General features: G+C 37.0%; 1 protein-coding gene and 1 pseudogene across 1 annotated transcript in view; both read right to left on the reverse strand.

Moving 5' to 3' along the window:
- Positions 1 to 618: 618 nt before the first annotated feature.
- Positions 619 to 1,833, reverse strand: LOC118841631 (annotated as a pseudogene).
- A 151-nt stretch (positions 1,834 to 1,984) lies between these two features.
- Positions 1,985 to 17,638, reverse strand: part of LOC118842266 (liver carboxylesterase 1-like) — a 59,286-nt gene continuing 43,632 nt past the window's right edge. Inside the window, exons 14-15 of the mRNA XM_036749850.1 lie at positions 5,102 to 5,209; positions 1,985 to 2,138 (exon numbers count right to left, since the gene is read on the reverse strand). Of these exons, the coding sequence (XP_036605745.1) occupies positions 1,985 to 2,138; positions 5,102 to 5,209 (262 nt within the window). The remainder of the gene's footprint in view (positions 2,139 to 5,101; positions 5,210 to 17,638) is intronic.

Here is a 17,638-nt window from a genome sequence, read left to right on the forward strand (position 1 = left end):
AAGGATTCCTGTTGACAATAATACTGACTTAGACAACCACATACTAATATTATCTGTGTCCTATTGTATTTTCCTATATTTTGTTAAATATTTTCCAATTACATTTTAATCTGGCTCAGGTCTTACTGTGCAGACAGCGTTGCTGCCTGCTGGCTGAGTGTTTGACACCTTCACCCCACACCATCTATCTGTTTTACCCTGATTGTAGTCTGGACTTTACTTAAATATTTTCTGTTCTCTGACCTTAGACATAAGCACAGCTTCTGGAGCTTATCTGTATTATTGGGCTGATCTGTGTTCATCCACCCCGTTCTTTTTTTTTTTCCAAACTGGAAAACGGGAAAGTGTTATCTTTATTTTTCCTAATTGAAACTTTAAGTGTCCTTTGAACACAAAAGGTATATACAAAAATGAGGCAGCCTCCTTCTGACCAGATGGGAGGAGCATCACAAGCCTGCCCCCAGTGGAGAGGCCCCCAGGAAACTGGTCAGGCAAAGGTCACTGTTCCTATCAGTGGTCAGCTGATAGAATGTCCCATTGCCATTAAAAAAAAAGATCCTTTTTCAGTTTCTTCAAGTTTGTCTCTGAAATTTTTTCCCTCTTGATAAAAAAAAAAATTCAGACTTTTGTGATGTGTGTGTGTTGATCTTCATCAAAAGACTCATTCTCTGGGTCAGAGTCAGCGGTGTCTGAGTATCTATAATGATCAGGTTCATTGTCACTAATTTCCGGGATGACAGAAGTGGAACTGCTGGCCTCTGGGTTTGACAGTTCTACAGTTTTTGTGAAGAAAAGCTTCACCTTAAAGTTTAGAGAAAAATATCTGTTGGCCTTGTCTGTATTCACTTTGTCAAGATCGTTCTTAGATAATATGAGTATGAGATATTCCTTGTCATTCTCTGATCGCTGGGAACTGCAAATGCTATCAATTTCTTGATCACCACAAAGACTTCCATTTTCTATTTTGTCTGAGTTTTCCTCTGGCCCTGGTATGAAGAATGTATTTACCCCAAAGTGAAACAATTTGTCCTTCTTGAGGATTTTGTTCTGCTTGTGGAAGAATTCCACTTTAATGTCACCTCACGCCGGCAAAGGCTGGGGGAATTCAAAAGTACATGTATTTGTCTTCCAGCCTCATGGGTCCTGAAGGGTATGTGTATAAATCTTCACCTTCAGCTGGCAGACCACGAACTGAGAATTGCAAGTTCCACCACTGAACACTGGAATTGTTTCAAACATCATCTTGTGAAATATCAGGGCTACTAGTGTGTAATCCAAATGATGCTTTAACAAGTGGCTATAGTAATACACATAGCACCTCTGGCTGGTTATAGTTACTCCCTTTTTGTCTCTGGTCTTTACTTCCCCATAGAAATCTAGAGCCTCCTGTGCCTTTAAAATCTTTCCTCGATGTAATAAATATGCACAATTCATTACACCAGTTTGTCCCTTTCCTGCTTTACAATGAGTCACCCCAACATGATTGTCATCTTCACTTAGCCATTGGTCAAGATCCTCACAAAAGGGTTTGATGAGCTCTAGATGGGGTGGGTTGTGGTCTTCAAAAGGATACTGTGCAACACTACAGTTAAATTTGGTGGCATCATAATGTTTTTCAGCACATAAATTGTATATCTTGTAATGATTTTTATGCTTTGAATCCAAAAACCTGACTACATCATTAATATTGTTCCTGTAAATGCCTTCAAGTCTTTCTGCTGGAAACCCCATAGCAATGATGGTTGGATAAATAGAGGTCAAGTCCAAGTCAAAACCATTCTCTGGGTATCTCCTTTTGTTTCTGCTCACCATCTCCTCCATGATGGCTATCATGTCTTAGGGGTGGTGGGGGAGGAGAGCAGCAGGAGGACATAGGTGGTCCACCATGCATCAAGGCCAGGGAGGAGGAAGAGGGGGAAGCTGTGGGGGCCCTAGCCTTGCCCTGCTCCACCTCAAGTGGCCTCTCCCAGCCAGGCAGGGCCTCTCAGGGAGGCTTGCAGGGGCTGGCCCAGAGCTCACTAGGCTGCCATTGTGGTCGATAAAGCCACAGCTTCAGACTGGAGACACCAGGCACCTCTCGCCGGGGAGGGAGCCCCAGCTGGCCCCACACCCTGTTCTTTTCGATAACACTAGACTTTCTTGAGGCAAGGAAGCAAGATATTAGTGAAGAGGTTTGGGGTTGAGGGGTGCTGGACACTCCAAAGTATTGACACACGGGGTCCTGCCAGAAGAATTCCACTCAAGCCTTCTTAGCCAAGGGAAAAGACAAAGTTTATTAAGGGTTTGCCTTAATGGACTGTCTGAAGAAATCCCACCCTTTGTGACGCCTGTTTTCACAAGGGGGCCAAATTCAATCTACTGAGCTAGATTGAATCTGAGCACCTTCATGGAGGCAAGATGGAGATTACATACACAAAGATTGTGGGAGGGATTGAGGGGTGGTCTGGGGTGACTAGAGGAGGGCTTCAGGGAGTGTCTTGAGGAGGAGTCTAAGGAGTAGCTTGATGAGACTGAGATGAGGTCAGACTCCAGGGTGGGAAATAGCTGAAGGCTACTTGGAGATAAGAGAGCTAGGGTAACAAGGGTAGGGTATAGATATTTAGATCAGGATTAAGGGTGGGCTAGGCTAGGTGGAGATTTGGGCCTAATGATAATGTAAGGTTTATGGCCTTAGGGGAAGGCCAGATCTAGTTGGAAGATTCAAGGAGAGTTCAAGGGGGTTCCCAGAGACTGTACCGTCATCATTAGGAGTGTTATGTGTAGGAAAGGGGGAGAGCAGTTATCAGTTGGCCAGAAACATTAAATCCACCAACAGAAGCCATAAGATCTGGGTCAAGCTGAAGACAATATGAAGACACCAAATAGGGAGACTCTTCTATGTCTTGATGATCTACAAATGAGGGTGGATACCTGTATGCTCACTCTGACCTTTTGCCTCTCCTCCTGGAATCCTGACCTCTCTGTTCCTAAACCAAGCCTCTGAGTCTAACCTGGATTCCCACATCACAGACTCTGCATAGCATGTTGACTTCTTGACCCTGGAAAAAATGCCTAAACTGATTAACCTGTTTCAAATTCTTAGGAGGTATGCCATTGGGCCAGAGAACAAATAGAATGTAGCTCAAGGCCAAATTAATGTCTAAAGCTGGACACATTCTTGATGTGTAGTGGAACTGAAGGTTTGTTTGGATTGGGAATGGCCAACCATTGAGTATCAACTTTCACAGTCAAGTGAGTTGATGGTTCCTCCAATGAGAATCCTTTGCCATCACCTCTCTATATGTATATGGAACCCCAGATACCAGCAGGTATTGATTTCTGCCAAAGGGGAAGTCCACAGGCTAAGTGAGACTTTCGAGGCTTATGCTTTAAGGAAGTGAGGGGAGGGGTTATGTCTAAAAGGTATGGTGTTGTTTTATCTCCATCCTAGAAGAAAGAGTATTATGAATGTAGAGCTGCCTCTGAGACTTGAAGAACAGACTAGGAGGCAGCAGTGGTGATGGTAACCCAGGAGAAACATGAGATGGAATAGGGCTAAGAGGGGAGCATCTACAGTGGGAACAACAGCAGTGATAGCCATCAGATCCTTATAGAATTCTTCTGGTATATATTTTAAGACTGAGGACTACACACGAAAGGCCAAGTCTCTGCTCTATAAGACAAAGAACTCAGAATGAGTTCACCAGTTGATCATCTCTTAAAGAACTGGGAAAAATTGTAGTAAGTTGTTTTTTTAAATTTTCTTCAATTTCACCTTCCCCCTTGATAATTTGCTGATAGTTTTTTTATGTGATTTTTCTTACTGTTTCTGTAAGTGGTTTCTTTATCTTGATTTTACTTCACATAAAACCCAGGATTGATCATTCGTGTTTTTACTCCATGTATTTATTCTTGGAAACAAGGAACTATGGAAATCAGTAAAAAACTAGAAATGCATAATACTAAAAGTGATTGAACTAAAAATAAGCTAAGTGTGATTTATTTAACATTGTCCTACAGATCAGATTTTGATTCTGATTTGAAGGTCCTGAGATATGGGTTTTATAATTTTTATTACTAATACTTTTAAGCTCCCTACATTTAAAGAAAAAATAGTCTACATGGATTCACCAACTCTTTGGCTAAAGCCACATGTGATCTTTGTTTGTTGTAGCCAAGTTGTTTTAAATGAAAACCTGCTGTAAACAGGGATTGATATTTGGCTGTTTTGACAAAGGTTCTAGGTACTGAGAAGTTGCTGGCCCTAGGATCAGCTCCTTCTCCTCCTCCATGGAAGCCTCAGGTAGAAGGTTGATCAAGAATGGAAGTTGAGCTCTCTGTTTGGCAGGCCCTGTCTTCAAGAGGTCCATGGTGGAATAGGACAAACTGCCTTTAACATGGAACTTGAACTAAATAATACTATTTCCATTTCATGTGTGTATGTGCATGTGTGTGTGTGTGTGTGTGTGTGTGTGTGTATACATATACCTACATATATATATTCCAGTTTTATTTCATATTATTAAATTACAGGAAATAGCAGTGATGCATGAGATTATAAACAATTTCACCCCAGGTTTATCGAGAAAGTCTACACACACACACACACACACACACACACACACACACACACACCCTAATTATTTAGCTTTGGAAGTAAATGTTCAAAGACAATAAAAATGGCTATATCAATAAAGAATTGTTTAAAAAGATTCCCCTTGAAAAAGTCCCTTGTGCAAATTGCCTGCTGGATAGGTAAGGCATGAAAGATGTATTTTGAGATAAGAGGAAAACATCAATAAAATATAATTTTTGTTTCTCTGAACAAAAAGTCTCTTGTAGCAAGTCATTTAAAATAAGACAAGACAAACTAGAGGATGAGTTTTGGGACCAAGATTGGGGTTGGGGGTGAGGTAAGGGAATATTCCAGCTAAAAGGAAATTTGCCAATTATGGGGGGAAAGCAAGGGAATTTTAAAATTCAGAGACAGGCAGTTTTCCTGGAAATGATGAGGGATAACAAAGTCAGTAACAGAGAAATGGAAGTCATGGAGTGGAATGTGCTGTGAAGGACAGCAGAAGATACCATCTTCTGCCTTTGGGTCTTTGACCAAAACTCCAACCTTTTGTCCTTCAGTTTCTTTCCAATAGTAAGATTTATATCAAATTCTAAGTGTTGTTTATTCTGGTCATAAGCTGGCCACTTCAGCAAATCTTCCCCATTAGGATCACTGGAAATGAAATTGTTAGAATTAAATTTCATATTTATAGCAATGATAGAAAAGAACTGGAAATCAATTAGCTGCCTATCAACTGGGATATGGCTGAGCAAATTGTGCTACCTAATTGTAATGGCAAATAGATAAGCTATAAGAAATGAGCATGATAGAAACAGAGAAGCATGGATAGATTTGCATAAACTGTTGCAAACTGCCATAACTAGGGCCAGGGAAGAAAAACACACAGTTACTCCAAAAACATAAAGGCAAAGAACAACTGCAAAAACAATTTTTAAAAATGAATATTGTGAAATTATAAAGAACAAGTTAGCCCCAAAGAAGAGTTATGAAGAGATACCAATCTTTGATCCTTTGCACAGATGTGTGTACCTGGGTGTAGAATATGATATGTGTTGTTAGATCTTTTCACTGATAGGTTTATCAGTTTTGCTGATTATTCTTTCCTCTTCCTTTTATTAATTTCATATATGTACAGAAGAAAGCACTAGTTGTGTAGTTCTGACACCCCAAGAGAAGAATAGGGGATCAGCAACAGCCCCTAGCCTAGTCTGAAACCTACAGGGGAATAACTGGGGAAGGAACCTTAGGCCAAAACTAAGCCTACAATTTTGTCACTTGGAACCAGCACAGTTTTCCAGCTCACTTATATTGGCTGAGTTCAGAAGCAATCTACTGAAACTACAACCAGAGGGAAGTCCTTAAATATGTTACTCAAACTCAAACCCAAGTCAGGAACTTAGAGAGGTCAGACCAGGAATAGAGGGATGGTCAGAATTTCCCCTAAATTACACCATTTTGGGAGTACTAAAATCTAGTAGCTTCTCAGGCTGAGCTGTTTCTGAGATCCTGGAATGTCACAACACTCAATAATCTAAGAAAGGAGCAACAGGATAGAAGGATTTCCTGGGCATTCCCTCTAGAAGTATGCAAATCCTGGACATATCATGAAGTCAAAAGTCAAGAAGTAGGATAGAAGAGCGAGGAAACAAAGAATTCCACCATAAAAGTTAATATGGTGGCAAAATCCCTCAAGACACAAATTCAGAAGAAGATAGTGGCTTCAAAATATAGCAAAAATAAATAAAACAGTTTTGTTTAAGCTAAAATGTCCAAGATAACAATTTGAACTGTGCCCAAAAGGCTATAAAACTGTGCATTCCCTTTAATTCAGCAATACTGCTACTAGGTCAGTATTCCAAAAAGACCGAAGGAAAAGGAAAAGGAACTACAAAAAAGGAAATAAAGAAAAAAAATATATAGCAGTTCTTTTCATGGTGGATTGATGCATACTTTTTTTTTTTTTTGCAACAAGACTAATATGGAAATATGTTTTGCATGAGTTCACTTGTATAATTGATATCATGTTGCTTGTCCTTTCAATAGATGGGGGAGACACTGAAGGAGGAAATAATTTGGGACTCAAAATTTTTGAATGTTATTTATAGATGAATGGAGAGTTACAGAGAAAAAAGGAAAAGAAATGAGACCTATAGAAGAATTATAAAGAAAATTTATAGCTTGCACAACAGATCTAAAACCTTATCCAAGCAACAGATTGCCTGAAAACTAGAATAAATCAAATAGAAATTGTATCAATAAAAATCTATTTTAATGTCAAAAGTCTATAAAAATATAAGAAAATATAAGGCATCTAAAAGCAAAAACAGCTGACTTGAAACACAGATTGAACCAGAAGAGATAATATAAGAATAACTAAACTACCTAAAAATAATGACAAAAATTAAAAAGAGCTTAGACATCACGTTTCAAGAAATTGTGAAAGAAAAGTGTTCATATACCTTAGAACCAGAGAGCAAAGTGAGAATAGAAAGAATCTACAAAATATATTTTCAAAGAAACCTCAAAACTCCCAGGAACATTATAGCCAAAATCCAAACCTTCCAGATCAAAGAAGAAATACTTCAGTCAATCAGAAAGAAAGAATTCAGGGACCAGAGAGACATAGGCAGGGTCACACAAGGTGCAACAGCCACTACTATAAAGAAGCAAAGAGCTTGAAACAAAATATTCCAGGAGACAAAATATACAGGCTTACAATCAAGAAAAACTTATTAAGAAAAACTGAGTATAAACCTATAGGATAAAAAATGGACCTTTAATTAAATATTGATGAAGAGACCAGAACTGAAATACAAATACAGGAGTCAGGAGAAACAAAAAATGGAGTGAACACTCCTAAGGAACAAAACAAGAGTAAACTGTTTTCTAATATGGGAAGATGACCCTTTCCCCTCAGAATCCTGTCATAATTAGGGATGATAGAGAGAGGCCCTTGATGTGTTTGTTAAATATTTTGATTATCTTAAAAGAAAAAAGGAAAGGTAGGAGGAAAAGTATGGACTGGGAAGGGAAGGGAAAAGAAAAGTAAAGAAAATTATTGCACATAATTATGGTGCACAAGTAAAAAACTATACAAATAAGGAGGAACGGGTGGTGAAAGTGGATGACACTTGAAGTTCACTTTCACCAGGACTACTCAAAGGAGGGAAGAAAACACACAACTGGTTACAGAAATGTATTTTAGTCAACAGGGAAGTAAGAGGGAAAGGAGGGGGAAAGAATGGAAGGAATGACAGGGAAGGTAGATTAAGGCAGGAATTAATCCTAAACAAAATAAACTGCATCATCAGAAGGAGATCTTGAAGTCAGTTTAAAAGGAAAGAAAAAAAAGGATAAGAACCTGTGATTAGCCTCTGAGAGGGAGAAAGACAAGTGGGGCAGGGGAACAGAAAGAGATTTCATCTCACCTGGCACATTGGTGAAGACTACACTCCTTTTCTTTGCCCCTCTCTTCATAAAGATAGGGTAGGAAACAAAGAGAAGAAATAGAATAAAACAATATATTGACAAGTGGGATAAACTATGTATCACTTTCATACCTATACAAGACTAACCCCGCCTCCCCCCCAAAAAAATTTAAGGACTAGAATAGAATTTTAGAAAGAGTTAGATATGATAGATCTCTAGAGATGCCTTAATGGGAATAGAAAGGGGTGTGTGAGTGTGTGTGTGTGTGTGTGTGTGTGTGTGTGTGTATGTGTGTGTATACACAAATATATGTTTGTCAGCTGTGTGTGGCATATTTGCAAAAATGGAACATGTATTGGGCATAAAAATATCACAAATAAATGATGAAAAGCAGAAACATTAAACATATCTTTTGTAGACTGTAATTCATTGAAAATTATATTCAATATAAGATAAATTTACAGAAGATCTTAAAAAAGACTTTAAAAATCAAATGACAGGAATGGAGGAAAATATATATATGAAAAATCCAAGAAATAAAAGTTATGAAAGGATAGTTAACCAATTAGAAGAGGAGATCCAGAATTTTAAGGAGGAAAATGACACCTTGAAAATTAGAATTAGGCAAAGTGAAGCGAGTGAAATTATAAGAGATCAAGATATAATTAAACAAAACTTGAATGATGAAAAAATAGAAGAGAAAGTGAAATATAAGAAAAACAACAGATTTGGAGAATAGATCAAGAAGAGAAAATATAAAAATAATTGGACTAACTGAAAGTTGTGATTTAAAAAAGAATCTATAATTAAAGAATAATTAAAGAAATTTGTTAATTAAAGAAATAATTAAAGAAAATTGTCCTGAAACATTAGAACAAGGAAAGGAAGTAGAAATAGAAAAAATCCATTGATCACCACTTAAAAGAGAACCTATAAGGAAAACTCATTGGAATATCATAGTCAAATCCCAAAACCCCCAACTCAAGGATAAACTATTAAAAGCATCAAGATTAAAACAACTTGAATATGATGGTGCTGCAATTAGAATTACACGAGACCTAGCAGAAGAGACATTAAAGAACTGCAGATCTTGGAACACAAAATAACAAAGAGCAAAGGACCTGGGGCTCCAGATGAAAATATCATACCCTGCAAAGTTAAGTATTATTTTGAAGAAAAAAATGGACAGTTGATAAACTCTCAGACTTTCAACACTTTGTAAAAATAATCCTGAGCTAAATAGAAGATTTGACATACAAGAGTGGAGAGAAACATAAGGTATATACCAAAGACTGATTATAAAGGATTCATAAGGTCAAAGTCTTTACCTTTCATGTAATGTAAATTGTATGTCTAAGATTCATATTAATAACTGGTGAGCTCATAAGAAAGATTGGGGTACACCTGACTATGACATGAATTTCAAAAAGTAAAGTCATTTAGAAATGAGGTGCAAGAGGAAGAAAGAATACAGAGGAATTAGATGGGGGAGGAGGGCTGGTAGTTCTGGTAACCTACTTTCATTAGGAATGGTTTTAGAGAGAACAATACATATCTATTTAGAAGAGTATAAAAGTCTTCTAAATTTAGAAGAAATAAAATGGTAGGGGCATGGGGGGGAGGACAATAGAAGGATCTTTAAAGGGGAGAATGAGGGAATAGGTAAAAGGGGGTATAGAAGGGTGTTTAGATTAATGAGAATGGAAAGACAGGGGAGGGATCTTTGAAGGGAGGAAGGCAAGTAATAGGAGGGCAAGGTAGTGGGTAGAAGTAAAGTAGAGGAGGCAGGAGGGATAGGAAATGAGATTTGCACAAACATAAAAACAAAGATCAGGAGCAGAGTATGATTGGGAAAGTATATGTCTATATATACATGTATATATGTATATGTGTATGTATATATGTGTAGCTATCTAGAAACATACCTAAACTATACTGTAACCTTCTGGGGGTGGGGAGAGGGGCAAAAAGAACAAAGTTAAAAAGTGCACAGCAGAGAACAAAAGGAAACATAAGGAAGTAAAGAAAAGATGGACAATTCTCAACACAATGTGTATTATTTATCATACAGGCTTTCTCGAAATGAAAATTTATAATTACATATTTTGAATCCTCTCTTATGTTCTGTGATGCACATGACATGTTTTTTTTCTTTCTTACATTGTATTTAAGTTTCAATATTCAAGTTTATGATGTTTTTGTTTCTTTTCTCTATTCTATATTTGTGTTCTAGCCCTTGAGTCTAAAATAAAATAAAAAAAAACAATTTAGAACTAGCTAACAAAGAGAGCCTGAGTAGTAGAGCTGATTAATTATACAACATTTTGTTGTCATTATTGGTCAGTCATTTTCAATCATATCTGACCAATCATGAGAAAATTTGAGGTTTTCTTGGCAAAGGTACTGGAGCGGTTTGCCATTTCCCTCTCTACCTCATTTTATAAGATGAAGTAACTCAAACAGGGTTAAGTGACTTTCCAATGGTCACACAACCAGTAAGTGTCTGAGATCAGATTTGAACTCAGAAAGCTGAATCTTCCTCACTCTAGACCTGGCACTCTATCCACTATGCCACTTAGCTTCAATCTATTACACAATAAAAAGTGCAAGATAGTACAGTAGCCTAGTGTTTGATAAATTCAGATGTCAAAGCTCTTGGGGAAAGAACTCACTGTTCAGCAATAATTGGGGGAAAACTGCAAAGCAGTCTGATGGGAATTAAATATAGAATATGATTTCTCTATAGACCATGATAAACTCCAAATTGGCATATTACTTAAAAGTAAGAGTGACATCATAAACAAATTATAAGAAAGATCTATGGAAGGAGAAAAAGTTCATGAACAAACAGGGAGAAAAGAAATTTACAAGAAATAAAGTGCATAATTTTGATTACATGAAATTTTAAAAGTTTTTGCATGAACGACCAATGCAGCTGAAATTAGAAAAGAAGGAAGTAATTAGGTCAGGAGGATCTTTGAAGAAAACCTCTCTAGTAAAGGTATTATTTCAAAAATATATAGGGGAGGGGATGGAGCAGGGACATACCCCGGCTCTCTCACAAATTCTTTCAGATACCCCTAAAAAAGTGAATCTGAACAAATTTGTGAGGGGTAGAATCCACCAGGAGACAGAGAATGGCAGATTTCCATCCCAGGAGAGTCCAGAAGGTTGACAGGAAGGATCTGTTGCACCAGGCTGGGAGAGCACAGAGCACATGTGGACCCAACCATAGTGATGCTGGAGTGGACCCTGGTGGCCTGAATCACCAGCTTCAGTGGCAATCCACAAACCACTCAGCACAGGATGAGAATCTATCCTAGCTAAGCAAGACAGAAGCACAGTGCCTATAGCAGCAGCAGCAACTACTCCTGAGGCTATCATCCCACCAACTAAATGTTTGAAAGTCAACTTCTTGTCACTGAGATCCATGGTGATGGAGTAAAGTGTTCTCATCCCTCCCTTGTTGACCTTGAACAACCCAGAGAATACTGCCCTAGGAAAAACCCTGGAATAGAGGAGCCAGAAGTAGGGGTACAGCAGTCTTTAAGCTCAGGAATCTAGGGAGAAGGGTCCCTCTTGCTGTGGCAGAAGAGGATCAGTATAGAATGGGAGGTGTCCTAGCAAGCCCCACCTCAGCAGACCAGCGGGAGTTCCTCAGCCCCACGGGGGTGGAGCCAACAAGTGACAACACCAGGACCCCAGACATGCCTATGCAGAGACAGGGGAATCGGCAGACACCAGTGCAGACAATGTCTGAGGCCATCTGTGGTATAGCAAAGCCCTGGGGGAAGAGGAGACTTCCAGCAGCCAGACCACCCCTCCCAAACACCTCACTCTGCATGTGTCAGTGTAACCCCAGGGAAACTCAGAAAGATTTCACAAGGCCTCAATCCTTGCCACTCAAAAGCCTGCTCTTGCTCATACTGGGTGAGCTGCAGCATTATATAGATTCTAGCTAACAAAACCAAAGGCTACAACACACAAAATCAATAACCAGGCCAATATTTCAAACCTATAGAAGCTTGGGACAGAGCCCCCTAGGGCCCAGGAGCAGAGATCCATTTTAAAAGCCAAGAAAAAGGCAACCACCATGAAGAAGCAAATTCAAAAAGCAAAGACATAGAATCTTACTATGGAGACAGAGAAGATGAAAGTACAAATTCAGAAAAGGACAGCATTGACACTACAGCCACATGTGAAACCTCAAAAGGTAATATAAACTGGTCTCAAGCCCAAAAAAGATTCCTGGAAGAGCTCAAGGAGGATTTTAAAAGCCAAACTGGAGAGATAAAAGAAAAAAAGTAAGATGGACAAGGAGGTACAGAACCTAACAGGAAAAAAGAACTCCTTGAAAAGTAAAACTGCCCAAATAGAAAGAGAGGTACAGAAGCTCATTGAAGAAATTAGGAGAGAAGGAGAAGCTAATGGCTCTATAAGGCATCAAGAATCCACCAAACAAAATCAAAAGAATGAAAAAATAGAAGAAAATGTAAAATATCTCATTGGAAAAACAACTGACCAAGAAAATAAATCCAGTAGAGAAAATCTAAGAATGATTGGTCTACCAGAAAGCCATGATAAAAAAGAGCCTGGACAGTGTCTTCCAAGAAATCATCAAGGAATACTGCCCTGTAGCCCAAGAACCAGAGAGGGAAATAGTCATCAAAAGAATCCACTGATCACCCCCTGAAAGAGATCCCAAATTGAAAGTTCCAAAGAATATTGTAGTCAAATTCCAGAATTATCAAGAAAATATGGCAAGCAGCCAGAAAGAAACAATTCAAATATCATGGAACTACAGTCATGATCACACAGAACCTTGCAGCTCCTACATTAAAAGATTGGAGGGATTGGAATATGATATCCTGAAAGGCAAAGGATCTTGGACTACAACCAAGGATCAATTAACCAACAAAATTACGTTTAATCTTTCAGGCAAGGAGATGGACATTCAACGAAATAAGGGAATTCCAGACCTTCCTTTTGAAAAGGCCAGAGCTCAATGGAAAATTTGATCTTCAAATACCAGACTCGAGAGAGGCATAAAAAGGTAAACAGGAAAAAGAAAAGAAAAAAAACCTTGTTATTCAATAAGGGCAAATTGTTTATATCCCTATATAGGAGGATGATACTTGTTAATCTTTAGAATGGTATAGTTATTACAAGATTTAAAAGATATAATATATATATATATATGTGTGTGTGTGTGTGTGTGTGTGTATACATATACATATGTGTGTGTGTGTATATATACATACATATATATGTATATATGGGGTGGTGTGGGTATAAATTAACTGATGTGATGATAAAAAACCTAATTAAGTTGTGCAAAGCAATTGTAATGGGAGAAGAGGTAAGGAGGAGACAGAAAAGGGTAAATTACATCACATGAAGAGGCACAAAAACATATTAGAGGGGAAAAAAGGAAGAGAGAAGAGCATTATCTGAGCTTTACTTTCATCAGATGTAGTTCAAGGAGGTAATAACATAGTCTGTTAAATATAGAAATCAAACTTGCCCTAAAGGTAGTAGGAGGGGAAAAGGGAAAGAAAAGGCAGGGTTTGAAAGGAGGAAAGAGGGAGTAAGAGAAAAGGGTAAGATAAGGGTGGGGGCTTATATGGAGGAAAAATTGAGGCAGGCAGTGGTCAAAAACAAAATTCTTTTGAGGAGGGGGAGGGACAAAGGAGAAATAAAAGCATAAATGGAGGGGTAAGAATAGGATGGAGAAACAGACACAGATAGTAATCATAACTGTGAATGTGAATAGGATGAAGTCTCCCATAAAATGGAGGTAGATAGCAGAATGGAATAAAAATCATAATCCTACTATGTGTTGTTTACAAAAAAAAACACACTTGAAACAGGGGGATGCACACAGGGTAAAAGTAAAAGGCTGGAGAAGAATATATTATGCTTCAGCTGAAGTAAAAAAAGCAGGGGTAGCAATAATAATCTCAGACACAGTGAAAGCAAAGATAGATCTAACTAAAAGAGATAAGGAAGGAAATCATATCCTGCTAAAAGGCAGCAGGACAATGAAGTAATATCATTACTTAACATATATGCACCAAGTGGTATAGTGTCCAAATACTTAAGAGGAGAAGGTAAGGGAGTTACAGGAAGAAATAGACAACAAAATTATTCTGGTAGGGGACCTCAACCTCCCCTCTCTGAACTTGATTAATCTAATCTCAAAATAATCAAGAAAGAAGTTAAGGAGGTAAATAGAATTTTAGAAGGTACATATGTTAGACCTCTGGAGAAAACTGAATGGGGATAGAAATGATTATACCTTTTTCTCACTGGTACATGGCACATACACAAAAATTGACCACGTACTAGGTCATAAAAGCCTCACAATCCAGTGCAGAAAGGCAAAAATAGTCAATGCATCCTTTTGAAATCATGATGAAAAAATGATGAAATAAAAATTATTTGTGATGAAGGACCATGGAAAGATAGACAAAAAAAACTAAATGACCTAATCCTAAAGAATGAGTAGGTCAAACAACAAATCATAGAAACAATCAATAACTTCATTCAAGAGAATGACAATACTGAGACAACACAACAAACTTGTGAGATGCAGTGAAAGTAGTTATTAGGGGAAGTTTTATATTTCTGAATGCTTACATGAATAAAATAGAGAAAGAGGAGATCGATGAATTGGGCTTGCAACTGAAAAAAGCTAGAAAAAGAAGAAATTGAAAATACCCAATTAAATCCCAAAATGGAAATACTGAAAATCAAAGCAGAGACTAATAAAATTGAAATCAAGAAAACTATTGTATTAATAAATAAAACTAAGAGCTGGTTTTACAAAAATTCCAATAAAATTGATAAACCTTTGATCGATTTAAAAAAAAGAAGAAAACCAAATTACCAGTATCAAAAAATGAACAGGGTGAGTTTATTCGCAATAAAGAGGAAATTAAAACAATAATTGAAAATTATTTTGCCTAATTGTATCCCCATAAATTTAATAATCTTAGGGAAATGGATGAATATTTACAAAAATGTAAATTTCCCAGATTAACAGAAGAGGAAATAAATTAACTAAATAACCCCATCTCAGAAAAAAAAAATTGAACAAGCCATCAATGAAATCCCTAGGAAAAATTTTTCCAGGGCCAGATGGATTTACAAATGAATTCTATCAAACATTTAAAGAACAATTAATCCCAAAACTTTATAGACTGCTGGAACAATAGGTGAAGAAGGAATCCAGCCAAATTCTTTTTATGACACAAATATGGTACTGATACCTAAACCAAGAAGAGTCAAAGCAGAGAAGGAAAATTGCAGACCAATTTCCCTCATGAATACAGATGCAAAAATTTATAATAAAATATTAGCAAAAAGATTACCGCAACTTTTCATGAGAATAATACACTATGACCAGGTAGGATTTAGTCCAGGAATGCAAGGCTGGTTCAATATTATGAAAACTATCAGCATAATTGATTATATCAATGACAAAACTAGGAGAAAACATATGGTTATCTCAATAGATGCAGAAAAAGCTTTTGACAAAATATAACACCCATTTCTATTAAAAACACTACAAAGCATAAGCATAAATGGAGTGTTCCTTAAAATCATAAGTAGCATCTACCTAAAACCATCAGCAAGCATTATATGTAATGGGGATAAGCTAGATGCATTTCCAGTAAGACTGGAGGTGAAACTAGGATGTTCATTATCACCCTTATTATTCAGTTTGGTACTAGAATTGTTACCTTTAGCATTAAGAGAAGAAAAAGAAATTGAAGGAATTAGAATAGGTAAAGAAGAAACTAAGTTATCACCCTTTACAGATGATATCTTAATTTACTTAGAGAATCCTAGAGAATCAAGTAAAAATCTACTTGAAATAATAAATAACTTTAGCAAAGTTCCAGGATATAAAATAAACCCACATAAATCCTCAGCATTCCTATATATTACTAACAAAGCCCAACAGCAAGATATAGAAAGAGAAATTCAATTTAAAGTTACTGTAGACACTATAAAATATTTGGGAGTCTACCTGCCAAGACAAACCCAGGGCCTATATGAACACAATTATGAAACATTTCTCACATCTATTTAATCTAATTAAAGGATCTAATTAAATGGAATAACATCAGTTGCTCATGGTTAGGCTGAAATAATATAATAAAAATGACAATTTTACCTAAATTAATTTATTTATTCAGTGCCATACTAATCTAACTACCAAAAAATTATTTTACAAAGCTGGATAAAATAATAACAAAACTCATCTAGAAGAACAAAAAGTCCAGAATATCAAAGGAATTAATGAAAAGAAATGCTAGGGAAGGTGGCCTAGCCACACCAGATATCAAACTGTACTACAAAGCAGCAGTCCTCAAAACTACCTGGTACTGGCTAAGAAACAAAGTGGTAGATCAGTGTAATAGGTTAAGTACACAAGGTGCAGAAGTCACCGACTATAGCAATCTAATCTTTGACAAACCCAAAGAGTACAGCTTCTGGGATAAGAACTCACTAATGGATGAAATTTTTGGAAAACTGGAAAATAGTATGGCAGAAACTGGGCATAGACAAATATCTTACACCATACACCAAAATAAAATCAAAATGGCTTCACAATTTAGATATAAAGGCTAATACTATAAGCAATTTGAGAGACCAAGGAATAGTTTACCTGTCAGATTTATGGAGAAGGGAAGAATTTATGACCAAACAAAAGACAGAGAGCATTACAAAATGCAAAATGGATAATTTCTATTATGTTAAATTGAAAAGTTTTTGTACAAACAAAGCCCAATGCAACAAAGATTATGAGGGAAGCAAAACATTGGGAAAGAATTTTTTCAACAACTGTCTCTGATAAAGGCTCGGTTTCTAAAATATACGAGGAACTAAATCAAATTTGTAAGAATACAAGTCATTTCCCGACTGATAAACTGTCAAATGATATGAACAGGCATTTTTCAGAGAAAAAAATTAAAGATATCTATAGTCATATAAAAGTTCTCTAAATCACTATTAATTATAGAAATGTAAATCAAAGCAACTGTTAGGTACCACATCTCCCCTGTCAGATTGGCTCACATGACAAAACAGGAAAATGATAAATGCTGGAGAAGACGTGAGAAAATTGGAACATTGTTACATTGTTGGTGGAGTTGTGAACTGATCCAGCCATTCTAGAGAGCAATTTGGAACTATGCCCAAAGGGCTATAAAATGTGTATACCCTTTGACCAAGCAATACCACTTATAGGGGTATATCCCAAAGAGATCACACAAGTGCGAAATGGACCAAAATATTTATGGCAGCTCTTTTTGTGGTGGCAAAGAACTGGAAATCAAAGGAATGCCCATCACCTGGGGAATGGCTAAACAAATTGTGGTATATGAATGTAATGGAATACTATTGTGCTATAAGAAAGGAGGAGACAGACTTCATTATAACCTGGAAAGCCTTATATGAACTGATGCTGAGTGAGGGGAGCAGAACTAGGAGACAATTATACAAGATTACAGACACATAGTATTTGTAAGGACTACCTGTGATAGATTTGGCTCTTCTCATCAATGTAAGGTTCAAAGACAGTTCCAAAAGACTCATGATGGAAAAAGCTATGCACATCCAGAAAAAGAATTATGGACTCTG

Source organism: Trichosurus vulpecula, chromosome 3, assembly GCF_011100635.1.
Source record: "Trichosurus vulpecula isolate mTriVul1 chromosome 3, mTriVul1.pri, whole genome shotgun sequence".
Lineage (NCBI taxonomy): Eukaryota > Metazoa > Chordata > Mammalia > Diprotodontia > Phalangeridae > Trichosurus > Trichosurus vulpecula.